Raw genomic sequence first — 27,556 nt, 5'->3', positions numbered from 1 at the left:
ATTTAATTCTTTCCCTCCCACAGCCAAAGAGGACTGGAGCAACTAAAGCGATTTTAAAGATATACAGATTGCAGTGTGCCCCGGTAGCAAACTATGGCGCCGAGATCTGGGGGGTAGTAAAAACTCCCAGTCTGCAAACAGAAGAAAATCGGTTGTGCAGGAAACTACAGGGAGCCCCAATTTCCTCATCTGGGTACATCTGCCATGCTGAACTAAATTTGCCCTACATAACTGACTTCATCGCAGCAAGGCCTGCCTTGTTCTGGCTGGCCATTTGGGTCAATGACTGTGCTACCCTAACACAGGACATTCTGAAGGAGTGCTTGGACTGTGACAAAGGGATGAGCATTCCATGGCTTCGAGCGACGCAGGAAAGCCTGACCAGTGTAGGCAAAGGCCATCTTTTTGACGATCCTTCCCAGATTAAGAACACTGATAAAAAGGAAGTACAATCTGGACTATATGCCCTTTTCAGGAAAAAGAGGTTGGAAGAAGAATTGCGAAAACAAACTGTTGAGTTCTATGTGAATAATGTAAATAATGATCTATTGTTGCAACAAATCCCTTTATATTTGACACTGCCAATGACCAATTGGGAGAGATCGTTATTATTTCGCATGAGAGCAGGGACCATAAAATTCTCACTTTGTTTTCCCCTGGGCCATAGTATGATGAACTCTGGAAACATGCCTTGCCCATGCGATGGAGTTAGCAGGCAAAATGATCTACATTTCTTTTTTAATTGCAAATTTTATATGAAATACATTAAATGGTTTTTAGCCCCATATTTTAAAAAAACATAGACCACTTTCCCTGAATCAATCCTACTCCATGCTCCTAAAATTAGAGAACGATGAATTGATTTTTCGTGTAAGTTCTTTTTTGAGAGTTATCTCTTATACACGTAAAACGATGGAATGCCCTTGAATTACTTATGTGTTCCACAGTTGTCAAAGCATTTCGCACTTTAATAACTGGTTTTATATGGAATGTTTATACCTGTGTCTGTATGCACTTTTTGTAGTATAGAGTTCTTCAAATGAATTTTAATTCTTACAATTCTTATGTATTTTAAATGTATTGCTTTTATGGATTTGCTGAAATCCGAATAAAGATTTTGAATCTAATCGAATCGAGTGAATGATTTGTGAGTGAGTAAGAGTGTATTTGTTAGTGTTTCAATGCACATGAGCCATTTACCATTGCATACTCAAGGGAGCATGTTGTGTCTGACATCTTGCCAGAGGGAAGAGGACCCATGGCAAAATTGAAGGCCCTGAGATACTGGATGTAATTATTGCCTTTTGAGAACACCTAACACGTATGACAAAATGATTGTGTTGGCAATACTGCAAGTGATTCTTGGTCTCAGAGAGAACAACCATGATATATTGTGGCAGGAGGTTCAAATTGGAGTTTCACGTTGGCCCACTTGAGGTAAATCTTATATTTAACATTTCTGAAAAAGATAGGTGAGCCTGTGGCAAGTATTACTCTCCACCACTTTAAAAAATCACCACCCACCACTGAATGATGGCCTATGTGTAGCAGAAGGCCCACCCTATAATGTGCTTCCCATGCATGATATTACTGAGGTTATTTAGTGCATGAAAGCTAGCAAAAAAAGCATTATGCAACAAACCCACTCTAGGTCAAATATAATTGCACAGTATTATGAAGGTTAATGTTTCTATATTACTTTCAATAATATTTTACATTTCATAATTAAGGAAATTATGAATGAGGGTTGTGTTACAATTGATGATACATTCGATTAAATATATTTATATATTCAATGTATTTTTTAACAAAGTGCTGTTCTTATTGTCCCTTAGCCGAGGACTAGGGTTTTGCCTTGATGACAAACCAGCAAAAATCGAGATGAAGCCACCAATAATCGCTCCTGGTGTGCTGTATGATGTACATCACCAGTGCCAACTACAGTATGGCCCCAATGCCACTTTTTGCGAGGAAGTTGATGTAAGTATTTTTCCTTAACGTTTTATTTTTTTACATATTTGTTTAAAATTGTTTAAATCTTGCACAAGCACTATGGGAAAAAGATCCTGGTTGTGTGTTGAAATTGGCACTGCGAAGAACCAAAAATTGGCCACCCCAAATAACATGATATAACATGTGTATTTTTAAAGCACCCGTTCACCCAAGGGTATCTTGGCACTGAATAATACATTTTTATTGTTACCCAACTCAGTGGTACCCATTTTATTGACCTCAGGATAAAAGGCTGGCTGGAACGCTCAGGATATGAATATGCGGCTATGAGGTCGAAAACAGGTCCTTTCATAGGACGCATTAGTCCGCTAGGCAACCAGACCTGGCTAAATCTTATCTAGCAATGCTTGTTCAAATGACTAAAGCATTGTAGCCACTCACTGGCTCACAGAAATCAATATTCTTGAAGGTCCTGAACATGTGCTTGATTGCAAAGTCACACTACCCCTGAGTCAAGACTTCCCAAAAGGAAACTTTCAAAGAATGATTTTGACTAAAGTACTGTGAATCTCTGAACTGCAGCTGAAGTCTGTCAGCAAGGGGACGAACCTGGTATCCCCCTGTACTTTACCTGCCATGATATTTGAACAGTACATTGTCTCTGGCACCTCTAAACACCTGAAGCCACCATATGAAGAGATACAGTGCTATACAAAACATCTAAATCAACAAATAATTTCCTATCCAAAGGCAGATTCTCCTATGGATTCAGCTTTTCCTGTGCAAGCCAGAGGATATTTTGTTATAAACCAACTCTAAATCAGCACTATCACGTATGTTTGGCAGACCTTCAAACTCAATGGTGCCACGGCGTGTCACACTATAATGGCATCCTTCACATTGCCGCCTGGTGAGGAGCCAATATCACACAGTGTAACAACAAATGACAGGAAACCTGCACAGAGAGCAGGTTTCCAGCTAAATGTTTGGAGCTTTGCACAGCCTATTTCAATTACTATGCATAAAATCTCTGCAGGGCATTGGCGGCAACCTCAGAGCTTTGGTTTGGTTTTAAGTGTGAGTTAAAGTCCTACAGGCTGTGCTCCAAACATACCCAAATCCTCCTTCACATGGTGAAAATATTAAGTTGGCAGGCCTGGTTTGGTTCACCAGTGGCTGCATTAAGCCTGGGTGGAACTTAAATTACTCTGGAGTAATTGGAGTAATTTCACTAATTTTGCATTACTCTTTGACACAGAATTAGCAATAAATACTCTTGCTCACGTAATTTAGGGGAAATCTAGAGCACATTCAGTGAGCATGAGTGACCACTCGCTATTTGTGGTCTGCTGCATTTAATAATATTTCTTAGCACAAAAATGCATCCTCATGTCTAAAATGGATGAAAGCGTGTATTTTGCGCTAAGAAAAATGCACCAAATGCCGGTGGTAATTTGGGGGAAAATCCTGTCCCAAGAGCACATTTAGTCAGTGTGACAGCTTCTTGCACTTGTTTTTGTTGCACATGGCAATATTTCTTAGAGCAAAATGCATTCTCTTGTCGATTTTGGATGCGAGGGTACATTTGTGCACAGAGAAATAGCACTCAAAGCAGAATTGCTTGTGTCCCGTAATTCCACTTGCTCTATCAGAATTCTTACGTTATACTTATTCCACGTGATTACACTACACAGAATTACAAGAGATACGCCCACCCCTGTTCATGTCAGAATACCTTCAGTAGTAGTGTGTTGTTAAATGTTGTTGTGCAGCTCTTACCTACACCCGTATTACAAGTTTGGTGGTGATAGAGCGTTCAACGCTTTTTAATTTGATGGGGTGCATTATACTCATGTACGAACTGCACTCGCATATATTAAATGTGTGGTTGAACTTTGTGCATAATCAAACAAAGTTTATATATCATCATATCGAAACATGTATGATGAAATTGTAACGCTATTTACAGGATAGATTAGTATTTGGTGCGTATTTGGAGAAATCATGTAATTATGCACATATATAATGTTTAGTAGGCAAAACAAATGTTTTCTCTGTCATGAGATTCATATAGAGGCCTGTGTAACAAGTGCACATTAAAGAGCGTTCTCAGGTTAGCCAGAAATATAGGCCTAACTTTGTTTTTCTAAAGGTTTCATTTTCTCCTCGTCTGCTCTTAGGTCAGGAGCTAAGTATTTATGTGTGTAGAACGTTTTCATTTCACCCCTGTTGCAGGTGCAGGGATTTTACCTTGTTATTTTAGATTTAAGAAGATACATGGGAGGAGAGGAATGTCTTTGAAGAGCTCAGACAGCAAGAACGCAGGACACCTTCTGTGTCTGGTGAAACCTGGGAACCAAGGTCGGCGAACAGAGCTGTAAAATTTATTGGAGTTTGTGGAAATTTGCTCCAGAAAGTGTTCACAGAATAATGTACCATGTGACCAATTAGGGGTGTAACTTTATCTTTTTGATTAGGCAGAAGGACAGATTTGCAGGACTTCAGCTTTTGACTGGTGAAGGAGAGCATCTTAGAATGAGCTTTGTTGCTTTACACTACTTGACCCATTTAACGTGAGTGCTCTTCTTAGGAAGCCAACACGTGCTGACACCTTTTGAGGAAATTCTCTTTGGGACTAGGAAGGGATGCCATCTTAGAAATTGAGTAGGGACTGATTGTTCTTTAATTCGGTAATACAAAATAAAAAGGATCTGGACGCAGTGTCTATACTCGGCTGTGTTCTCATTTTGGAATTTATTGTTCTGTGTCTATGGTGCTGAATGAACTATATTTGTAGATTGGGGTCTGCATTGGTTTTCATGCATCTCTTTGCCTTGATTCTGAGGTGTGTTTATATTCTGTTGTTTCTGGCTTTTTTTAAAAAACAAAACTGAATTCGGAGTCCATAGTTATTTGGTTGGATGGGAGGGGAAATGCATAATTGATAAATTGTTTCTTCCCGCCACACTTCCTAGCAGGCAATATAGACCATCACCACAATTAGGAGTGAAGTAACACTCCTTGTTCCAGACGCACAGCTTGAGTCAATACAAACGATTCCACAAAGTTATCCACGTTCAATAAAGTTTTATTCCTTCTGTTCCACAATTTCCTTTGTGCTCATTTCATTAGGTCATGTGAGAGACACACTATATTTTCACTTCTAATGCAGCAGATATGTCAATCCAGGCCTTTTTCTGAAGCAAGAACAATGCATTTATCATCCTCTGTAGTAAGTGTCATTCCCAATGCATTTCAGACTTATTTTAGCCCTTCGTCAGGGGTTCACTACAAATTAAACAACACCAACATTAGATTATATGTTCAACTTTTAATGCATTCAATGCAATCAACAGTACATCTTGCAGTTCATGCCTTGTTTTAACGATCCCCCCGTAATTAGTTTTCCCTCTAATAGCGTGACTACACGCTATAAACAAAGTGCCCAAAAAAGCTACTACCCAACTATATAACCCTTCCCTAATTTACCTTCACCTTTCTAACCTCACCCAATAAGTAGAATGTCGTATCTTTCATTATTTATGTCACTGTTTGTTCCTTTAACCTTCGCACACAATTCCCTCAACTCTACTTTTAAAACACAATGCTTGCAAGAACATTTCAACTGTTTCAGCCTCACATGTTTTGCCTCAACTTGGAGCTCCATAAGCTTGTGCAAACATTATGCAGTGATAACCCATCCACATAAATCAACCATCATCAGCGTTTCTCCATACCTTAAGCCTCTGTTGGCATATTCTCCTTCACAATCAGCTCCTTCCTTGCATGAAACGGTAATCTGCTCCCTTGCAACTGTTCAGCACGTTTGCCTTTTTCATGGGCCTTTTATTCCAAACCATTTCAGCAGGTTCGACCTGCCAGAATCCATGAGGGAGAAACTGAGGTAATGTGATAATTTGTAATTCTGATCCCAATGAAAACAAGCATTTGCATAGGGATCAGAATTTAACCCTTCACTTGTAATGAAAGCTATCGTCGTGAATGAAGGCTCTATTACAGTATTAAGCAATTACTTTTTTGAACAACAAAGAAAAGGACAAGAACAACCTATCTGCACAACAAACTACTTTCAACTGCTTTTTTGCAACGTCTCCCTTTCTGTTCTATGCCTCCAAAGCCCCATGACATCAAGTTATTCTGATGGTCATTTGGAATGACTCATTCCTCAATACTTCAGTGGGGCCCTCGTTACAAGTGGACCACAATAATCCACATTATTCCCTGCCCATAGAATCATTATTACCGGATCGGCTGAGCTGGAATGACTATCGCTGATTCACAAGCGAGGCAGGACCGCCTGCTGCTGGCTGTCATGAGAGCCAATCACAGTGCAGGTGGGGTGGAGCTTAGGCTGCCACAGGCTATTTAATGCCGATCGCAGCGCAGTAGCGCAGCGGACGCATGCAGAGGGCGCGCCAAAGGCAACCCCATCTGCGCCCATCCGCGGTCGTTCGGGGCCTGGGGCCTGTCATTATGCCCAAAATCAAATTTACTACAGCGCAGTCGAGTTAATAGCGCTGCAAAAATGGTCCACAACACTTAAACCCCTTTATTCTCTCTAGCCCGAGGGCACAGGGGATCCTGTTGCCTAGAGTAGTGTTTCCCGAATTATGTGACACCCACAGAGCGGCTCTCCCTCAGATCCAATAGTGCAATGGCACTCGGACGCTCTCGGTTATAGACTTGAATATCTGCTCTATGGGAAAGCACCAAACTGATATTTTTCTGTTGCTTAAATTTGAGCAACCGGATTTCCTTCTGCTTACGGAAACCTGGCTATCCCAGGAATCATCACCAGATATTCTAGCTGCACTCTCCTCAGATTACCATATCATCCAAGCCAACCGCCCCCAGGGATAATTTGGCAGAGGAGTAGCTATTATTACCCGTCACGACTGCAAATATTCCATATTAACCTCTCTTGATTTACCCTCAGTCGACAATCTGGGTATTAAACTCGAATTTGAACCAGTTATTGTCCCGTTATTGTGCGTCCTGCTCTACAGGCCTCCTCAAAGGATGCCCTTGTTTCCTCATAAGTGAACAGGTTGCGCATCTAGTCACGAACCATGGGAGGGTCATGCTGATTGGTGATTTCAACTATTGGGCCAATGAAACATCAAGTGGCCCACCGATGTTTCATTGGCCCAATAGAGCTACTCTCAGGACTAAACCTTGTACAACAAGTTACCACTGCTACTCACATCAAGGGACATATCCTCGACCAGATCTGGACAACTAATATAACTATGTCCCCTGTATCAGTGTCACTGTGTACTTGGCAGACCCCCATTTAATTAAATTTACTATCCATGATAATTTATTTATCAAATCACCATGTCCAAGAGGTGGCACACGCAGAAATTGGAATGAAATCGAGAAACCATTATTTCTTGATTCACTTGCCAACTCTATTCCCCCTGTCAACTCTTCCATCAACCTGGCTGACGAACAGTTAACTAGCTGGTTATTGGTTGCTAGCGACAAATTTGCGCCCCCCAGGAAGATTCATGCCACTCATCGTTCTGAGGTCCAGAAATGGTTTTCTTCCGAGCTGAAAGGTCATAAACTAGCCCTACGACAACTGGAGATAAAATGAAGACGCAACTATTTACCTGAAGACAAATGTCTCTACATAAACACCATGAAAACATATAAAAAATCTATCCTTACTGTCAAGGCAACATATTTCTGCTTAAAAATTCTGTCCGCAACTAATCGCACTAAAGAGACCTTCTTCATAGTAAATGAGCTGTCCAATCCTGATAGAATTTCAATCAAGTCTGCCCCCTCCCAAACCTTTTGTAATTCCATGAAATATTTCTTCATTGATAAAATCATTAACATAAATTCCAGCATTCCGGCCTGCAAAAATCTGGACTCTAGTTTGCACACCACCCGAAATCATAGCACCTTCATGCAATTTCCTAAAATCTGCGAGCATATCTTTGTGGATCTCCTCTCTAAAGTCAAATCTGGCCCCCCCATTGACTGTTGCCCTCCTTGTATTCTGAAATAAATTTTTACTGCCCTTCCCAGTCCTGCCCTTCACCTCTTAAATGAATCATTGTCCCTGCAACTTTTAAAAAGGCAATCATTATCTCCCTCTTGAAGAAGCATGGTGCGGAGCCGAAAAATTTAACTAACTATCGAGCAATCTCTTTTTTCCTTACCTACCGAAGGTTTTGGAAGCTTATGTCACGAGATGTCTCACGGATTTTCTGGAAGAATCTGAATTCCTTGCTCTCATCAAGCGGGGTTCCGCCCTGCCCATTCTGCTGAGGCGGTGATCCTCACAGTATTGGACACTCTCCGCAGCACAGTCGATGGTGGCTCATCGCATGCCCCTGTCCTGCTTGACCTCTCCATGGCCTTTGACACGGTCGACCATAATCTTCTGGTCGACCGAGCTAGAGACACAAGAATCACAGGCCCTGCCCTGGGTTGGATCACCTCCTTTTTAGAAAACCGATCGCATGCAGTCTGCACAGCACCGTTTACTGCCCCTAGAATCAGTATTACTTGCGGAGTCCCTGAGGGCTCCTCACTTTCCCCCCTGTTATTCAATCTGTACCTTCTCCCCCTTGTCTGAGCCCTGAAAGAGCATCAAGTCTGCACATTTAACTATGCTGACGACTTTCAACTAATTTTCCCTATTAGCAACTCTCCAAAGTCGGTCCATGCCTTTCAGTCCACCATGCTGTTCATCAGTCAGTGGATGAACAGCAACCATCTTAAGCCCAATCCGGACAAGACGGAGCTGGTTTTAACTGGTGGTATTACCAAAAATACCTGGGGCCCTCACTTTTGGCCCAGGGAATGGGGTCAGTCCCCTTCTCCATCAAACTCGGCTAAGAGCCTTGGGGTAATCATCCGTCAGGACATCACAATGAAGCCACAGATAGGTGGGGTCAGTGATCTCGACCTGTTTTTATCAACTCAGGAAAATAAAAAAGATCTGCAGATTTCTTACCTACGAAGCCCAGACTCAGGTGATTATCACCACGGTCATGTCCCATATTGACTATGCCAATTAGCTTTACTTCGGCATTCCCCTCTATCTATCCAAACGCCTACAGCTGGTTCAAAACCAGGCAGCTCGCCTGCTTGCTCATCAACCCAGGCACCTTCATGTCACTCCTCTCTTGAAGAAAGTTCACTGGTTTCCGGTAGTCCAGCGCTGCGCCTTCAAGATTGGGTGCCTTATTTTAAAGTCACTCAATGGGAGAAGCCCTAAATTTGTGAACAACCTGATCAATAAGTACGTTCCCACACGCAATCTTATTTCAGCACACAAGCTGCTTCTGTACACCCCCTCTTTTAAATTGAAGCTCACTGGAGGTGCTAGGTTTGCCATTTTGGCCCCCATGTTCTGGAACTCTCTTCCCTCTGAAATACGCCTCTGTACCAATCTTCTCAGTTTCAGAAGTCTCCTGGCTTTTCCGTCAAGCCTTCTAAACGTGCATTAGAACTTGGGTATCAATCAAAGTAGCGCCATGAAACCTCCCTGGTATACGTGCGCTTTATAAATGTATTTTAACATAACATAAAATAACAATTAAGGTGTCGTTTGTAATGAGGACCTAAGTGTGATAAATGTGTATGTTGCTTGTGCTTACCAGTGCTTTATGGATCTATAAAGTGTCTGGCAACCTTCACAGTGCAATACTATATGTTGGCACTAATAATACTAGTTGAAATTGCATTTTTACATTCTAATTATGATAATCCTTATCAAACCCAGAAAAGTCTCTTGAGTTTTCACCATCCATTTGGGGGCTATTAATGAGGAAAACATTTAAAGTGTAATTAACCCTGCTAATTTATGGAAATACTAGTCATGGGTGTAGTGCCAAATCCTTTCTGTCTCTCATGAAAGCAGAACATCAAGTTGGCAAAGGCAGGCTCAGAAGCAAATACTTTCTTCTCTTCGGGGGCACTTATTACTGTAAAATTGTTTTTCCAAAGTTTCTCCAAAGCATTACATGGCAGCTTCTTGACTATGAAACTACAAAAACGGCTTAGGCCCAAAGCAATTGACTATTTCCACATTGGCTTAGGGCTAGAGAGTCGTTTATGAATTTTTGCCAAAATCAAAAAAGTGTTCCAAACTCTTGTGACAGGCGCCGGGAAATAATTATTTTGATGTATTTTTTTGTTGATAAAAATACTTGTTTTTGATAAATCATTACCTTTAATGTTGATAATCTCTCATGGTCCCCTTTACTGTCAGAATGAACATTTTCTAGAAATTCACTAATTCTCTCGATATCTGTCTATCTTGTCAATATAGTTGAATTTGTGTCAAAAAGCAAAATTAATCATTCAGTTGTCAGTGGCGGCCGGGACGGATCGGGGATCGTGAGGCGAGCTGGGGTGGTGGTTAAAGGGGTCTTTTAATAAAAGAAAACTGAACTTACCTCTGTTGCTGCGTCTCTCCTCCAATCCGGCAGGAAGTACTGAGTCTCCCCCAAGCCAACCACAACGCTGCAATGCAGCGTTGTGAATGGTCTAAGTGCTGTGGTTCAGCGCTCAGCCATGGATTGGGAGTGTGGGCATGTTCTCCTCCCAGGCTTTAATGCAAAGTGTGCATGACTGTTTGGTTGGCCCAAGACGGCTGGCAAAACATTCATGCACACCACACCTCCCCCTGTTCTATGTGCAGACTATGTGCTCTATGATGTCAAACACTCTTGAGATACGGCCTGCAGCCCTGCCCTTAGAGTCGAAGCCTGAAGGTAGAAACTTCACAGGTCCAATGCCAATCAGCATCTGATCGATGCCGACGAACTGCTGGGTGCAAACTCTGGACTTTTCCCACTCAGAGCTTTTCCCACCTTTGTTGATACATCACAGTGACCTCATCCCTTGTCAACCTGTCAGTGACAAACCCCTCTTCAGAACCAACCTGCAACCTTTACCTGTTCAGATAACATTTTGATCAGGACCAATGTGACTTGGGTATAAAACCAGCGCTTTGCGTTTTAACGTAAACGTTTTCCAGCCAACACTTGCCTTGAAGTTGTTTTAGAGCAGCCCCAACCAGCCCTCAAAGCTGCAGCAGCAGGAACAAATAAAATGATAAAAGCATTGAGTTGATATCATTTTATTTGTCCTTTATTTACACTGCTGCAAAGCAGTGGGGCGATGTTCCTCTGCCTAAGCGGAGGACCCGCTACTGTCAGTTGATTTGCACACCAAGGAACTAAGGGGCTCATTAAGATGGCGGAAGGACTGCTACCAATGGGCAGGTGGTGGCAGTCCTTCTGGCATCACATAGTGATTTATTAACCGTCAAATTAGGATGGCGGTGGGGACAGCAGTGGATGAAAAGTCTGTCCGCTGATTCACCGCCAAAGGCAATCACACTGATTGCCTGGCGGATAGAGCAGGGCCACTAATATGGTGGCGGTGCCTAGCAGGCAGCGCCCGCCATATTGGGATGTGGGTTTGAAAAGGCCTTTACATGGCGGCGCTGCCACCATGGAAAGGCCCATTGGGCTTGGGGGCCCGTTGCGGGCCCCCCTTGTGAGGGGGTGTTGCTGCACTGGGGGGTACCCATGGTACCCCCCTTGCATTTCCATGCACCAAGTGGCAAACACCATGTGGTGCAGGAAAATGCGGTGCAAGCACATTTAACTTTGCGGACAGTGCTGCAGCCAGCAACACTGCCCGCAATTAAGGCCAGTATGGCGGGCGCATCCTAATCGCAGTGGTGGGATCGCCGTATATCTGGCGGTGGTCCCAAGCACCGCTACTGTAACGGGCGGACTAAGGGGCAGATTTATGTTAACTGGCGCATCCCTCGGGATGCGCCAGTTAACATGCGCCACAGTGCGCCACAGCTACGCCACCCATGGTGCGCCGCATTTATGATGCGGCGCACCATGGGGCAAAAACGGCACAGATGCGTCACGCATCTGTGCCGTAAAAGTGACGCATTGCTGGAGTTGCGTCGCAAGCGCGGCGCAGCTCCAGCAATGCTCTGAGGGGGCCTATTCTTTCAATGCTGCCTCAAGCCTTAAGCCTGCTTCAAGCAGGCGCAGGGTTTTGACGCAGCATTGCCCTGAAAGTGACTGAGTGAAATCTCATAGATTTCACTCAGCCACTTTCAGGAGGCGTTCCTGCGCAGGAACGCCCCCCCCTGCGCAGGAACGCCTCCTCATGGCGCAGTGCTGTACAACGTGACGCATCTCCTAGATGCGTCACGTTGTAAATAGGGCGCAGGGATGCGCCACGTTTCCGCGCCGTTGCGTCACGCAACGACGGCGTAAACGTGGTGCAAGCCCTTCATAAATCTGCCCCTAAGTCTGCCCGCCATCGTAATGAGCCCCTAAGTAACTTCAGAAGGAGGATATTTAGCTTTCCAGAGAAACGGAAAGGTTGGGGTTCTACAGGGTCCTTTACTGCTATATTATGTTAAATGTATTTCTTTTCATTAACTATTTTAATTATGCTTTCAATCTGGCATTTCAGTTTTCCAGAAAAGCAGTATATAACAACAAGATCCATAAGTCACAGTAACACCATTTGTCTATTCATCTATTTGCCTCATGATTCCTCAGCCCCCATCCAATCCCTTCTCAATGTCATATTTGTACTTTAGAACATGAATTAAGTAGGGAGTCCAATGTTCATGAATTGAGTGTGTGTGAAGTGATGTAGGTGAATAACATGTTTCCTGTCCAACTGTTATCTTCTTGTGTCCTCTAACCTCCTTCCCCATATTTTGGTTGGATCAGATCTCCTTGAGTGATTTGCGATGTCTAATTTAATTGAACATTAAAAATGAGTAGTTTATCGTGCCAACGCATACCTTTTAGAGACAGAGCTTTCATTTATAACACCAGTAATTGTGGAGTTATAAATGACATCAGAAATGTTGGGCCCTTATTAACACACAAGCCCAATCCCCAGTCTTATTGTGTTTTGTCTTGCATGCAGTGTTGATTTCACTACCAAAACAATGTGACCAACAGGTATTCCACTGCATGTTATTATGCTGAGATGTAAATATAGTAGCAGTGTTTTAAAACACAAATCAATGGCAAAGCCAAAAGGGTGCAGCAATGAAACTTGTTGACTTTCCCAGTGCATGTTGTTATCCTAGTTAGCTATTGCAAAAGCACATGCATCGGCAGTGACCATCTTTGAATGTCACTTTGTTCAAATAAATCAAACAAGGGTGTGGACAAGATGGTGGACAAATTATACTTCTTTTCATCAATAAAAAACAATATCAGCTGAATTGTGGCCATTGGAGCATATATAAGGAGGGTGAGGCGAAATATGAAGCACCTTTGGAGCCCCGATGGTGGCTGCCATGTGATACCAGACTCAGAAGAATTCACTCAACTGAGGGAGTTGTGGCAGACCGGGGGCTGCTGTGATTTCTGCCCAGTGATTCTTGGATTTGAGCATACACCCCAGGATTCCCAAATGAAACGGTAGAGCTCGACCAACAACAAATATTCACTAAGCCAGATAGAGGACAATTACAAACAAAATACTGTGATGATGATGGTCCAGAGTCCACCTAGTTTCAGTCCTATAGAGACTATAAAACAGCACATGGGATCAAGGAGGGCCCTAGGGTGACATTTTCTCATTCTATCACTTTCAAGAACACAGCGCCTATGAAAATAGCCAAACTTGCATATCAGGTGTGAATAACTGAAACAGAAATTGTAATGACAAGGTTTTACTGGCAAATGGTAGAGGTGGTACAGAGACAATCAGTACAGATAAAACAACATTATAACCAGTTAAACTAGAAAAATAGAAAAGCTTCAAGTAGCACCAAAGAGATAAAACATTATGCTTCCATATTGTAACTTGAGAGAGGATCTCAGAATTGTATGAAGTGGATTGAAGCAATAAATCATAGCAAATAAACAAGTCCTCATCAAGCTGGGAGAAGAGGTTTTCTCATTAGTAGAGGTACGAGACAACAAAAAAAAAACAAGCATTCCTTTGACACTAATTGATGGTGATTAAAGACCAGAACATTTCCTTGCAATTCCAGATGAAGGATCTAGCAATAGGTTCCTGCAGGAATAATATTAAAATCAGAAGAGTTCCACGGAAAGATAAGGTGACGGTCATTTGGACATATGTTCAGAAATTCCTCAAATATGTATTAGAAAACCCTTAAGTAGGTCTTAGAGAGGACTCGGAGAACTGTAAGAGAAAACTCTACAAGACCTCACCAACATGACATCCTCGCTCAAGTACACTTTTCACCAAAAAGAAAACAACATGGCAGCAGTAAGAAAAAAGAGACTTCTTATTTGGGGGCAGCTTGGTACTCTCTTGTAAAGCCCTTTTCACTATCACCATAGTAAAGAGGAGAGACTTGCGTTCTGTAGTAGAGTTTTTTTGTAAACGGAACTTAGAATATAGGTGGGACCATCCTGTCCCTCTCATTGTTGAGTGGCAAGAACACACTGTACAAGTGTCTTCCCTGGAGGAAGTTAAATCTATACTCAAAGTAATTGACTGGAGAAATGAACTGCAAAGCAAGCAGCAGGAGACAGCACCCCACCTTGCAACTTCAAGGCAAGTGTTGGCTGGAAAACGTTTATGTTAAAACACAAAGCGCTGGTTGGATACCCAAGTCACATTTGTCCTGATCAAAATGTTATCTGAACAGATAAAGGTTGCAGGTTGGTTCTGAAGAGGGGTTTGTCACTGACAGGTTGACAAGGGATGAGGTCACTGTGATGTGTCAACAAAGGTGGGAAAAGCTCTGAGTGGGAAAAGTCCAGAGTTTGCACCCAGCAATTCGTCGGCATCGATCAGATGCTGATTGGCATTGGACCCGTGAAGTTTCTACCTTCAGGCTTCGACTCTAAGGGCAGGGCTGCAGGCCGTATCTCAAGAGTGTTTGACATCATCGGATGATGGTCAGGCTAGCTGAATCTGATGCAGAGAGCAAATATAAAAATATGGGACAGCCATGTAACTCGGGGAAATGGGCCAAATATGTAATACAGTAAAGCACTGGTCCTTGTTGGGGAAATATATGCTTCAACTTCTTTGGCAACTCAACAAATAATTATGAATTGTCTTTTGAAAAAATACAGACACATGTATTTGATGTACTGAACAACTGAATGATAAACACATTGCAATACATAATCAAGGTGCTCCAGGAGGAAAATCCAGTGCAAGTGAATGAGTGGACTAAAGTAGGCAGGGTCATATATACAAAACTAGGGGCCAATTTAAATGTGAATCAACAACAAACTCTGAATCAAAGTATAATGTGCACAACATCATGATTCTAAACTGTCCTATAGTATGTCCATCGATGTTTCGACCACAATGAGATTAGTCAATCATCAGAAAGGGCCATCATCAGGACCAATAAAAGGTAGCACCCTGTGAAAATTGAGATTCTGGATTTCTGAAAAACAGGAACCTTTTAAAGCTAAAGCTAAGCAGCTAAAGCTAAGCAGCATTTTAGATTTTCATTGTCCTACACGCAGGCTTGCGTCCTTGTGGGGATCTTGTCACTGATCTTTAGACAGTGTTGTTTGTTACTGGACCTAGATAACTCAGCAATACATTCTGGTGTGGAGAGTGGATCAGACAAGGGGACCAGGTTAAAGTAAGTTTATCTTCTGACTTAGAAGCTTTTATGGAAAAAATTGGTTGTCACCGTGTCATCAGCGGTACAAGCTTCAATCTGGATCCAAAGGGGTGCTTAACACGGACAAGATGGTGGACAAATTATACTTTTTTTCATCAATAAAAAACAATATCAGCTGAATTGTGGCCATTGGAGCATATATAAGGAGGGTGAGGCCCTCAAAGCTGCAGCAGCAGGAACAAATAAAATGATAAAAGCATTGAGTTGACATCATTTTATTTGTCCTTTATTTACACTGCTGCAAAGCAGTGGGGCGATGTTCCTCTGCCTAAGCGGAGGACCCGCTATTGTCAGTTGATTTGCACACCAAAGAACTAAGGGGCTCATTAAGATGGCGGAAGGACTGCTACCACTGGGCAGGTGGTGGCAGTCCTTCTGGCATCACATAGTGATTTATTAACCGTCAAATTAGGATGGCGGTGGGGACAGCAGTGGATGAAAAGTCTGTCCGCTGATTCACCGCCAAAGGCAATCACACTGATTGCCTGGCAGATAGAGCAGGGCCACTAATATGGTGGCGGTGCCTAGCAGGCAGCGCCCGCCATATTGGGATGTGGGTTTGAAAAGGCCTTTACATGGCGGCGCTGCCACCATGGAAAGGCCCATTGGGCTTGGGGGCCCGTTGCGGGCCCCCCTTGTGAGGGGGTGTTGCTGCACTGGGGGGTACCCATGGTACCCCCCTTGCATTTCCATGCACCAAGTGGCAAACACCATGTGGTGCAGGAAAATGCGGTGCAAGCACATTTAACTTTGCGGACAGTGCTGCAGCCAGCAACACCGCCCGCAATTAAGGCCAGTATGGCGGGCGCATCCTAATCGCAGTGGTGGGATCGCCGTATATCTGGCGGTGGTCCCAAACACCGCTACTGTGATGGGCAGACTAAGTCTGCCCGCCATCGTAACGAGCCCCTAAGTAACTTCAGAAGGAGGATATTTAGCTTTCCAGAGAAACGGAAAGGTTGGGGTTCTACAGGGTCCTTTACTGCTATATTATGTTATATGTATTTCTTTTCATTAACTATTTTAATTATGCTTTCAATCTGGCATTTCAGTTTTCCAGAAAAGTAGTGTATAACAACAAGATCCATAAGTCACAGTAGCACCATTTGTCTATTCATCTATTTGCCTCATGATTCCTCAGCCCCCATCCAATCCCTTCTCAATGTCATATTTGTACTTTAGAACATGAATTAAGTAGGGAGTCCAATGTTCATGAATTGAGTGTGTGTGAAGTGATGTAGGTGAATAACATGTTTCCTGTCCAACTGTTATCTTCTTGTGTCCTCTAACCTCCTTCCCCATATTTTGGTTGGATCAGATCTCCTTGAGTGATTTGCGATGTCTAATTTAATTGAACATTAAAAATGAGTAGTTTATCGTGCCAACGCATACCTTTTAGAGACAGAGCTTTCATTTATAACACCAGTAATTGTGGAGTTATAAATTACATCAGAAATGTTGGGCCGTTATTAACACACAAGCCCAATCCCCAGTCTTATTGTGTTTTGTCTTGCATGCAGTGTTGATTTCACTACCAAAACAATGTGACCAACAGGTATTTCACTGCATGTTATTATGCTGAGATGTAAATATAGTAGCAGTGTTTTAAAACACAAATCAATGGCAAAGCCAAAAGGGTGCAGCAATGAAACTTGTTGACTTTCCCAGTGCATGTTGTTATCCTAGTTAGCTATTGCAAAAGCACATGCATCGGCAGTGACCATCTTTGAATGTCACTTTGTTCAAACAAATCAAACAAGGGTGTGGACAAGATGGTGGACAAATTATACTTCTTTTCATCAATAAAAAACAATATCAGCTGAATTGTGGCCATTGGAGCATATATAAGGAGGGTGAGGCGAAATATGAAGCACCTTTGGAGCCCCGATGGTGGCTGCCATGTGATACCAGACTCAGAAGAATTCACTCAACTGAGGGAGTTGGATTTGAGCATACACCCCAGGATTCCCAAATGAAACGGTAGAGCTCGACCAACAACAAATATTCACTAAGCCAGATAGAGGACAATTATAAACAAAATACTGTGATGATGATGGTCCAGATTCCACCTAGTTTCAGTCCTATAGAGACTATAAAACAGCATATGGGATCAAGGAGGGCCCTAGGGTGACATTTTCTCATTCTATCACTTTCAAGAACACAGCGCCTATGAAAATAGCCAAACTTGCATATCAGGTGTGAATAACTGAAACAGAAATTGTAATGACAAGGATTTACTGGCAAATGGTAGAGGTGGTACAGAGACAATCAGTACAGATAAAACAACATTATAACCAGTTAAACTAGAAAAATAGAAAAGCTTCAAGTAGCACCAAAGAGATAAAACATTATGCTTCCATATTGTAACTTGAGAAAGGATCTCAGAATTGTATGAAGTGGATTGAAGCAATAAATCATAGCAAATAAACAAGTCCTCATCAAGCTGGGAGAAGAGGTTTTCTCATTAGTAGAGGTACGAGACAACAAAGCATTCCTTTGACACTAATTGATGGTGATTAAAGACCAGAACATTTCCTTGTAATTCCAGATGAAGGATCTAGCAATAGGTTCCTGCAAGAATAATATTAAAATCAGAAGAGTTCCACGGAAAGATAAGGTGACGGTCATTTGGACATATGTTCAGAAATTCCTCAAATATGTATTAGAAAACCCTTAAGTAGGTCTTAGAGAGGACTCAGAGAACTGTAAGAGAAAACTCTACAAGACCTCACCAACATGACATCCTCGCTCAAGTACACTTTTCACCAAAAAGAAAACAACATGGCAGCAGTAAGAAAAAAGAGACTTCTTATTTGGGGGCAGCTTGGTACTCTCTTGTAAAGCCCTTTTCACTATCACCATAGTAAAGAGGAGAGACTTGCGTTCTGTAGTAGAGTTTTTTTGTAAACGGAACTTAGAATATTGGTGGGACCATCCTGTCCCTCTCATTGTTGAGTGGCAAGAACACACTGTACAAGTGCCTTCCCTGGAGGAAGTTAAATCTATACTCAAAGTAATTGACTGGAGAAATGAACTGCAAAGCAAGCAGCAGGAGACAGCACCCCACCTTGCAACTTCAAGGCAAGTGTTGGCTGGAAAACGTTTACGTAAAAACACAAGCGCTGGTTGGATACCCAAGTCACATTTGTCCTGATCAAAATGTTATCTGAACAGATAAAGGTTGCAGGTTGGTTCTGAAGAGGGGTTTGTCACTGACAGGTTGACAAGGGATGAGGTCACTGTGATGTGTCAACAAAGGTTGGAAAAGCTCTGAGTGGGAAAAGTCCAGAGTTTGCACCCAGCAATTCGTCGGCATCGATCAGATGCTGATTGGCATTGGACCCGTGAAGTTTCTACCTTCAGGCTTCGACTCTAAGGGCAGGGCTGCAGGCCGTATCTCAAGAGTGTTTGACATCATCGGATGATGGTCAGGCTAGCTGAATCTGATGCAGAGAGCAAATATAAAAATATGGGACAGCCATGTAACTCGGGGAAATGGGCCAAATATGTAATACAGTAAAGCACTGGTCCTTGTTGGGGAAATATATGCTTCAACTTCTTTGGCAACTCAACAAATAATTATTAATTGTCTTTTGAAAAAATACAGACACATGTATTTGATGTACTGAACAACTGAATGATAAACACATTGCAATACATAATCAAGGTGCTCCAGGAGGAAAATCCAGTGCAAGTGAATGAGTGGACTAAAGTAGGCAGGGTCATATATACAAAACTAGGGGCCAATTTAAATGTGAATCAACAACAAACTCTGAATCAAAGTATAATGTGCACAACATCATGATTCTAAACTGTCCTATAGTATGTCCATCGATGTTTCGACCACAATGAGATTAGTCAATCATCAGAAAGGGCCATCATCAGGACCAATAAAAGGTAGCACCCTGTGAAAATTGAGATTCTGGATTTCTGAAAAACAGGAACCTTTTAAAGCTAAAGCTAAGCAGCTAAAGCTAAAGCTAAGCAGCATTTTAGATTTTCATTGTCCTACACGCAGGCTTGCGTCCTTGTGGGGATCTTGTCACTGATCTTTAGACAGTGTTGTTTGTTACTGGACCTAGATAACTCAGCAATACATTCTGGTGTGGAGAGTGGATCAGACAAGGGGACCAGGTTAAAGTAAGTTTATCTTCTGACTTAGAAGCTTTTATGGAAAAAATTGGTTGTCACCGTGTCATCAGCGGTACAAGCTTCAATCTGGATCCAAAGCGGTGCTTAACACGGACAAGATGGTGGACAAATTATACTTCTTTTCATCAATAAAAAACAATATCAGCTGAATTGTGGCCATTGGAGCATATATAAGGAGGGTGAGGCCCTCAAAGCTGCAGCAGCAGGAACAAATAAAATGATAAAAGCATTGAGTTGATATCATTTTATTTGTCCTTTATTTACACTGCTGCAAAGCAGTGGGGCGATGTTCCTCTGCCTAAGCGGAGGACCCGCTATTGTCAGTTGATTTGCACACCAAAGAACTAAGGGGCTCATTAAGATGGCGGAAGGACTGCTACCACTGGGCAGGTGGTGGCAGTCCTTCTGGCATCACATAGTGATTTATTAACCGTCAAATTAGGATGGCGGTGGGGACAGCAGTGGATGAAAAGTCTGTCCGCTGATTCACCGCCAAAGGCAATCACACTGATTGCCTGGCGGATAGAGCAGGGCCACTAATATGGTGGCGGTGCCTAGCAGGCAGCGCCCGCCATATTGGGATGTGGGTTTGAAAAGGCCTTTACATGGCGGCGCTGCCACCATGGAAAGCCCCATTGGGCTTGGGGGCCCGTTGCGGGCCCCCCTTGTGAGGGGGTGTTGCTGCACTGGGGGGTACCCATGGTACCCCCCTTGCATTTCCATGCACCAAGTGGCAAACACCATGTGGTGCAGGAAAATGCGGTGCAAGCACATTTAACTTTGCGGACAGTGCTGCAGCCAGCAACACCACCCGCAATTAAGGCCAGTATGGCGGGCGCATCCTAATCGCAGTGGTGGGATCGCCGTATATCTGGCGGTGGTCCCAAACACCGCTACTGTGATGGGCGGACTAAGTCTGCCCGCCATCGTAACGAGCCCCTAAGTAACTTCAGAAGGAGGATATTTAGCTTTCCAGAGAAACGGAAAGGTTGGGGTTCTACAGGGTCCTTTACTGCTATATTATGTTATATGTATTTCTTTTCATTAACTATTTTAATTATGCTTTCAATCTGGCATTTCAGTTTTCCAGAAAAGTAGTATATAACAACAAGATCCATAAGTCACAGTAACACCATTTGTCTATTCATCTATTTGCCTCATGATTCCTCAGCCCCCATCCAATCCCTTCTCAATGTCATATTTGTACTTTAGAACATGAATTAAGTAGGGAGTCCAATGTTCATGAATTGAGTGTGTGTGAAGTGATGTAGGTGAATAACATGTTTCCTGTCCAACTGTTATCTTCTTGTGTCCTCTAACCTCCTTCCCCATATTTTGGTTGGATCAGATCTCCTTGAGTGATTTGCGATGTCTAATTTAATTGAACATTAAAAATGAGTAGTTTATCGTGCCAACACATACCTTTTAGAGACAGAGCTTTCATTTATAACACCAGTAATTGTGGAGTTATAAATTACATCAGAAATGTTGGGCCGTTATTAACACACAAGCCCAATCCCCAGTCTTATTGTGTTTTGTCTTGCATGCAGTGTTGATTTCACTACCAAAACAATGTGACCAACAGGTATTTCACTGCATGTTATTATGCTGAGATGTAAATATAGTAGCAGTGTTTTAAAACACAAATCAATGGCAAAGCCAAAAGGGTGCAGCAATGAAACTTGTTGACTTTCCCAGTGCATGTTGTTATCCTAGTTAGCTATTGCAAAAGCACATGCATCGGCAGTGACCATCTTTGAATGTCACTTTGTTCAAATAAATCAAACAAGGGTGTGGACAAGATGGTGGACAAATTATACTTCTTTTCATCAATAAAAAACAATATCAGCTGAATTGTGGCCATTGGAGCATATATAAGGAGGGTGAGGCAAAATATGAAGCACCTTTGGAGCCCCGATGGTGGCTGCCATGTGATACCAGACTCAGAAGAATTCACTCAACTGAGGGAGTTGTGGCAGACCGGGGGCTGCTGTGATTTCTGCCCAGTGATTCTTGGATTTGAGCATACACCCCAGGATTCCCAAATGAAACGGTAGAGCTCGACCAACAACAAATATTCACTAAGCCAGATAGAGGACAATTACAAACAAAATACTGTGATGATGATGGTCCAGATTCCACCTAGTTTCAGTCCTATAGAGTCTATAAAACAGCATATGGGATCAAGGAGGGCCCTAGGGTGACATTTTCTCATTCTATCACTTTCAAGAACACAGCGCCTATGAAAATAGCCAAACTTGCATATCAGGTGTGAATAACTGAAACAGAAATTGTAATGACAAGGATTTACTGGCAAATGGTAGAGGTGGTACAGAGACAATCAGTACAGATAAAACAACATTATAACCAGTTAAACTAGAAAAATAGAAAAGCTTCAAGTAGCACCAAAGAGATAAAACATTATCCTTCCATATTGTAACTTGAGAAAGGATCTCAGAATTGTATGAAGTGGATTGAAGCAATAAATCATAGCAAATAAACAAGTCCTCATCAAGCTGGGAGAAGAGGTTTTCTCATTAGTAGAGGTACGAGACAACAAAAAAAAACAAGCATTCCTTTGACACTAATTGATGGTGATTAAAGACCAGAACATTTCCTTGTAATTCCAGATGAAGGATCTAGCAATAGGTTCCTGCAGGAATAATATTAAAATCAGAAGAGTTCCACGGAAAGATAAGGTGACGGTCATTTGGACATATGTTCAGAAATTCCTCAAATATGTATTAGAAAACCCTTAAGTAGGTCTTAGAGAGGACTCAGAGAACTGTAAGAGAAAACTCTACAAGACCTCACCAACATGACATCCTCGCTCAAGTACACTTTTCACCAAAAAGAAAACAACATGGCAGCAGTAAGAAAAAAGAGACTTCTTATTTGGGGGCAGCTTGGTACTCTCTTGTAAAGCCCTTTTCACTATCACCATAGTAAAGAGGAGAGACTTGCGTTCTGTAGTAGAGTTTTTTTGTAAACGGAACTTAGAATATAGGTGGGACCATCCTGTCCCTCTCATTGTTGAGTGGCAAGAACACACTGTACAAGTGCCTTCCCTGGAGGAAGTTAAATCTATACTCAAAGTAATTGACTGGAGAAATGAACTGCAAAGCAAGCAGCAGGAGACAGCACCCCACCTTGCAACTTCAAGGCAAGTGTTGGCTGGAAAACGTTTACATAAAAACACAAGCGCTGGTTGGATACCCAAGTCACATTTGTCCTGATCAAAATGTTATCTGAACAGATAAAGGTTGCAGGTTGGTTCTGAAGAGGGGTTTGTCACTGACAGGTTGACAAGGGATGAGGTCACTGTGATGTGTCAACAAAGGTGGGAAAAGCTCTGAGTGGGAAAAGTCCAGAGTTTGCACCCAGCAATTCGTCGGCATCGATCAGATGCTGATTGGCATTGGACCCGTGAAGTTTCTACCTTCAGGCTTCGACTCTAAGGGCAGGGCTGCAGGCCGTATCTCAAGAGTGTTTGACATCATCGGATGATGGTCAGGCTAGCTGAATCTGATGCAGAGAGCAAATATAAAAATATGGGACAGCCATGTAACTCGGGGAAATGGGCCAAATATGTAATACAGTAAAGCACTGGTCCTTGTTGGGGAAATATATGCTTCAACTTCTTTGGCAACTCAACAAATAATTATTAATTGTCTTTTGAAAAAATACAGACACATGTATTTGATGTACTGAACAACTGAATGATAAACACATTGCAATACATAATCATGGTGCTCCAGGAGGAAAATCCAGTGCAAGTGAATGAGTGGACTAAAGTAGGCAGGGTCATATATACAAAACTAGGGGCCAATTTAAATGTGAATCAACAACAAACTCTGAATCAAAGTATAATGTGCACAACATCATGATTCTAAACTGTCCTATAGTATGTCCATCGATGTTTCGACCACAATGAGATTAGTCAATCATCAGAAAGGGTCATCATCAGGACCAATAAAAGGTAGCACCCTGTGAAAATTGAGATTCTGGATTTCTGAAAAACAGGAACCTTTTAAAGCTAAAGCTAAGCAGCTAAAGCTAAAGCTAAAGCTAAGCAGCATTTTAGATTTTCATTGTCCTACACGCAGGCTTGCGTCCTTGTGGGGATCTTGTCACTGATCTTTAGACAGTGTTGTTTGTTACTGGACCTAGATAACTCAGCAATACATTCTGGTGTGGAGAGTGGATCAGACAAAGGGACCAGGTTAAAGTAAGTTTATCTTCTGACTTAGAAGCTTTTATGGAAAAAATTGGTTGTCACCGTGTCATCAGCGGTACAAGCTTCAATCTGGATCCAAAGCGGTGCTTAACACCGTTGGGTTACTCAAGAGCAGGTCCCAGTGTGGTTGTCAAGGAAGGTTAAAAACATCTGAGAGGGTGAAGCCCAAAGTTTATGCCATGGATGGCCTTGGCTTCGATTGGATGCTTCTTGGCGTCACTCCCAGTGAAACTCTTTGCATTTGTACCAAGAAACATTTCTGGAAGTCGGATGTGCTTAAGCTCAGAAAACCTACAAGTTGAGGCCAAGGCTTTCATGGCGATCCTGGTTTCCTTCAGTTCTCCAGGCAGAAAGTTGGCAAAATGTTTAAAGTCCCACTTCTTACAGTTTGGGAAAAAGCAAAAGTACACTCTAACACCAACCAAGAGTCTAGAACCAGGGAGACACCACTTGGTGGGTAGATGCCAGCAGCAGGGTCGAAGGCAAGTGTAGTTGGAACTGGCACAGCTGCAGCCCATGCAGGTAAGAGAGGTGGGGTCAGGGCAAGAAATTTCATTTGTCGAATCTCCCTCAACCCAGTCCCCCCTGCCAGGACCTAGGCATTTGCATGGAGAGAGGCATCTGGAAGCCTGTAGTGTCCTTGTTGCTCAAACAGGAGGCCAGCCACCTGACCCCTGAATTCACTGGGTTCAAGGCAATCAGGTTCAATCTACCTTCAGGTTTCAGAAAGCAGGGCAGTCCTTCTGATCTTTACAGGCCCAGGAGTGTGTTGAGGAGAGGTCTATGAGGTCCACATTTATGCCAAGTGGTAGCTTGTGGGAGGGGGCATGCCTTTGCCAACCCCCTTAACCAGATGTACTCAGTTCATCTACCCCCCACTGGGTTTGGTATCAGTCTGACTAGAGAGACAATAAGAGTCAGGCCCAGATCTGAGCTTCGTCTGCTAGTGGCATGGTAGGCATTCTCTGAGGCTCAGGAAGGAGCTGGGCACAGCCCAGGCCATCCTGTCAAGGTCAAGGGAGAAATCCCCCTTCTCACACTCACAGCCCTTTTCCCACTGTCTGGGAGCGATACACATCTCACCACAAGGGAACTATCTGAGGTCGTCTGACAGGTGGACACTGCCACTGGAGTCAAGCTAGTCTTGCTGATGACCGGTGATGTTCGAAACCGGTTCCAGGATGCTTGTTTGCAGTCCAGGGAGGACTTGGTCTTGCAGTTCAGGCTGTACTGTTCCTATGGAGAGCAGGGTCAAGACTGATTTGCATATGTCTGGGCCTGAACTGGAAGGCATGGAGAGCAAAAAAACGATGGATTTAGGTCAAGATCTTTGTACTGGTGTGAATGTTTGAAATTGTGCAGCATTCTGCCCATCAATTGTTCTTTTTGAATATGTCATCCTGAGTGGGACGGGTTTGCCCAGACGTGGGTCCTGTGCTCTCCATGCCACTGGAGTCAAGCTAGTCTGGCTGATGATGGGTGATCCCCTGAAACTGGTCCCAGGATGCCTGTTTCCAGTCCAGGGAGAACCTGGCTTTGTACTTCAGGCTGGACTGTTCTCATGGGGTGCAGGTTTAAGACTGATTTGCATATAGCTGGGTTTGAACTGGAATGGCATGGGGAGCAATGAAATGATGGATTTAGGCCACGATCTCGGTACTGGTGTGAATGTTTGACATTGTGCAGCATTCTGTCCATCAATTGTTATTTTTGGATAGGTGGACACTGGCAGGATTTTTGTTTCGTTTTCGGCGGAAAAATTATAACATTTTAAAAGTGTAATTTCCAAAATAGTAAAAAGAAAATCTGCCTTGACCAATAATTTGGATTTTAAATGACTATTATCCACTTTACTAGCTATCCCCAAAATGAATTTAGTACTTACTAAAGGTTAAAGTGTAAACCATTGTTAATCTAGGCGATGGCCAGTATTTCCACAGAAAAAAACACCAGGACATGTAAAACATTTTATATACATGACCTACTTTTTAAACTTCATTCACCCTGCCCTTTGGGCTTTTAATGCCTATCTTAGGAGTGGATTATAATTATTTGAAATGAAGGTTTAGTCATGGCAAAAGTGTATGGTAACTTAAAATGTGTACTCTTACCCTGCAGTTGTAGGCCTGGAAACATGTTTTACAGTGCTAGTTTAGTGGCACAATGAGTGCTGCAGTCCACTAGTAGCATTTAACTTACAAGCTTTATGGTCATGTGATACCATTTACTAGAGACTTGCAAGTTACTTAAATGCCAATTAGGGGTATTCCAAGTTTATCAAGTTTAGAGAGGTGAGATTGGAACAAGCACTTGCACTGGTTAGCAGAAGTAAAGTACAAAGAGTCCTATGGCCAGCAAAACGGGTCCAGAAAAAGAAGCCAAAAATCTTGGGGAATACCATGCAAAATATGGTTATTTCCAAGTGAACTGACTCCACAGAAGCCACCAGCGGAGTCCAGGGAAGGTCCAGTTCAAATTGGTCAGCGGGGCTCTTCCAGGAAAGTGTGCTTCTTACAGCTTTTGTGTCCCTGTAGCTTAACAGAAGGTCAGCCAATTTACACTTGGAGTCCACATCTTTTTCCTGGTTGCCAGTGGAAACAGTCCCAGCCCTTCCAGCCCTCTTTACAGATGCCAAACGTAGGTGCAGTTCTTCCGTTTTCCACAGGCTCAATAGTTTTCTGTAGAGGGTGCTAAGGGGTGCCACATTTATGCTTGGCACTAGCCTACAGGTGGGGATGACTCCTGGCCCCTTCTTAACTAGTATAGGGAAAGTTCCCAGGGGTAACCCTACCCAGTTTTGAAGGTCTGGACACACCCTCACTCCTCATCAAGGTTCTGGGTGACAAGTGAAAGCTCATGCAAACAGCTTCTTGAGGCTTTCCGTTTGGTGGAATTGCCGCCGATGAGAAGCCAGTGATAAACGCTGTCAGGGAGCTGCAGTTGCGCCTTAGATGCACATTTAGGATCGCACAAACCCCCTTAGAGGGATAGTATGGTCAAACTCCGAAAGGACTAACCAGCCAAGAAAAAAATACACAGACCTAGTTTAGCAGCGCGGCATGGAGCAATAAGAATTCTAATTTCTCAACACGACGCAACTTTGCACGTCATTCATCACTACACAGCACCCAGGATCACCACCTCTGAAAGGTCACAAGTTCCAGTCCCTGTAAAACTCAGTGGGTGACACATCGGATACACACGTCTACACATAAGCTACTCACTTGCTGTTACTGTGTGCTCCTCTACCGCTGCGGGACTGCGAGGCGATTGAATCAGCTGTAGCCTCTTCCCGCAGCAGCCACGCCCCCTTGCCTGGCGAACCCTTAAACTTTCGCAGCACCCGCTCTGCGGGTGCTATTCACTTGCTGTTACATTGTCGGTCAGACCTGCGAAGGACTTGGAATCCAGTGTCTACAGCTGCTGGGGCTGCTAAGGACGCCACAAGTGCCGTACCGGCTTCACCGGAGTGCTACTGTTTGCTCCTCTACCGCTGCGGGACTGCGAGGCGATTGAATCAGCTGTAGCCTCTTCCCACA

At 43.1% G+C, this 27,556-nt stretch overlaps 1 protein-coding gene across 1 annotated transcript in view; it reads left to right on the top strand.

The window, feature by feature from the left end:
• Positions 1-27,556, top strand: part of LOC147726376 (A disintegrin and metalloproteinase with thrombospondin motifs 12-like) — a 428,493-nt gene that overhangs the window by 96,996 nt on the left and 303,941 nt on the right. The window contains exon 4 of the mRNA XM_086962924.1: positions 1,836-1,980. Coding sequence (XP_086819050.1) covers positions 1,836-1,980 — 145 coding nt within the window. The remainder of the gene's footprint in view (positions 1-1,835; positions 1,981-27,556) is intronic.

This window comes from Lissotriton vulgaris, chromosome 3_1, assembly GCF_964263255.1.
Source record: "Lissotriton vulgaris chromosome 3_1, aLisVul1.2, whole genome shotgun sequence".
NCBI classification, from domain to species: domain Eukaryota; kingdom Metazoa; phylum Chordata; class Amphibia; order Caudata; family Salamandridae; genus Lissotriton; species Lissotriton vulgaris.
Note: the sequence above shows the minus strand (reverse complement) of the source record. Positions and strands in the feature narration are given on the sequence as shown.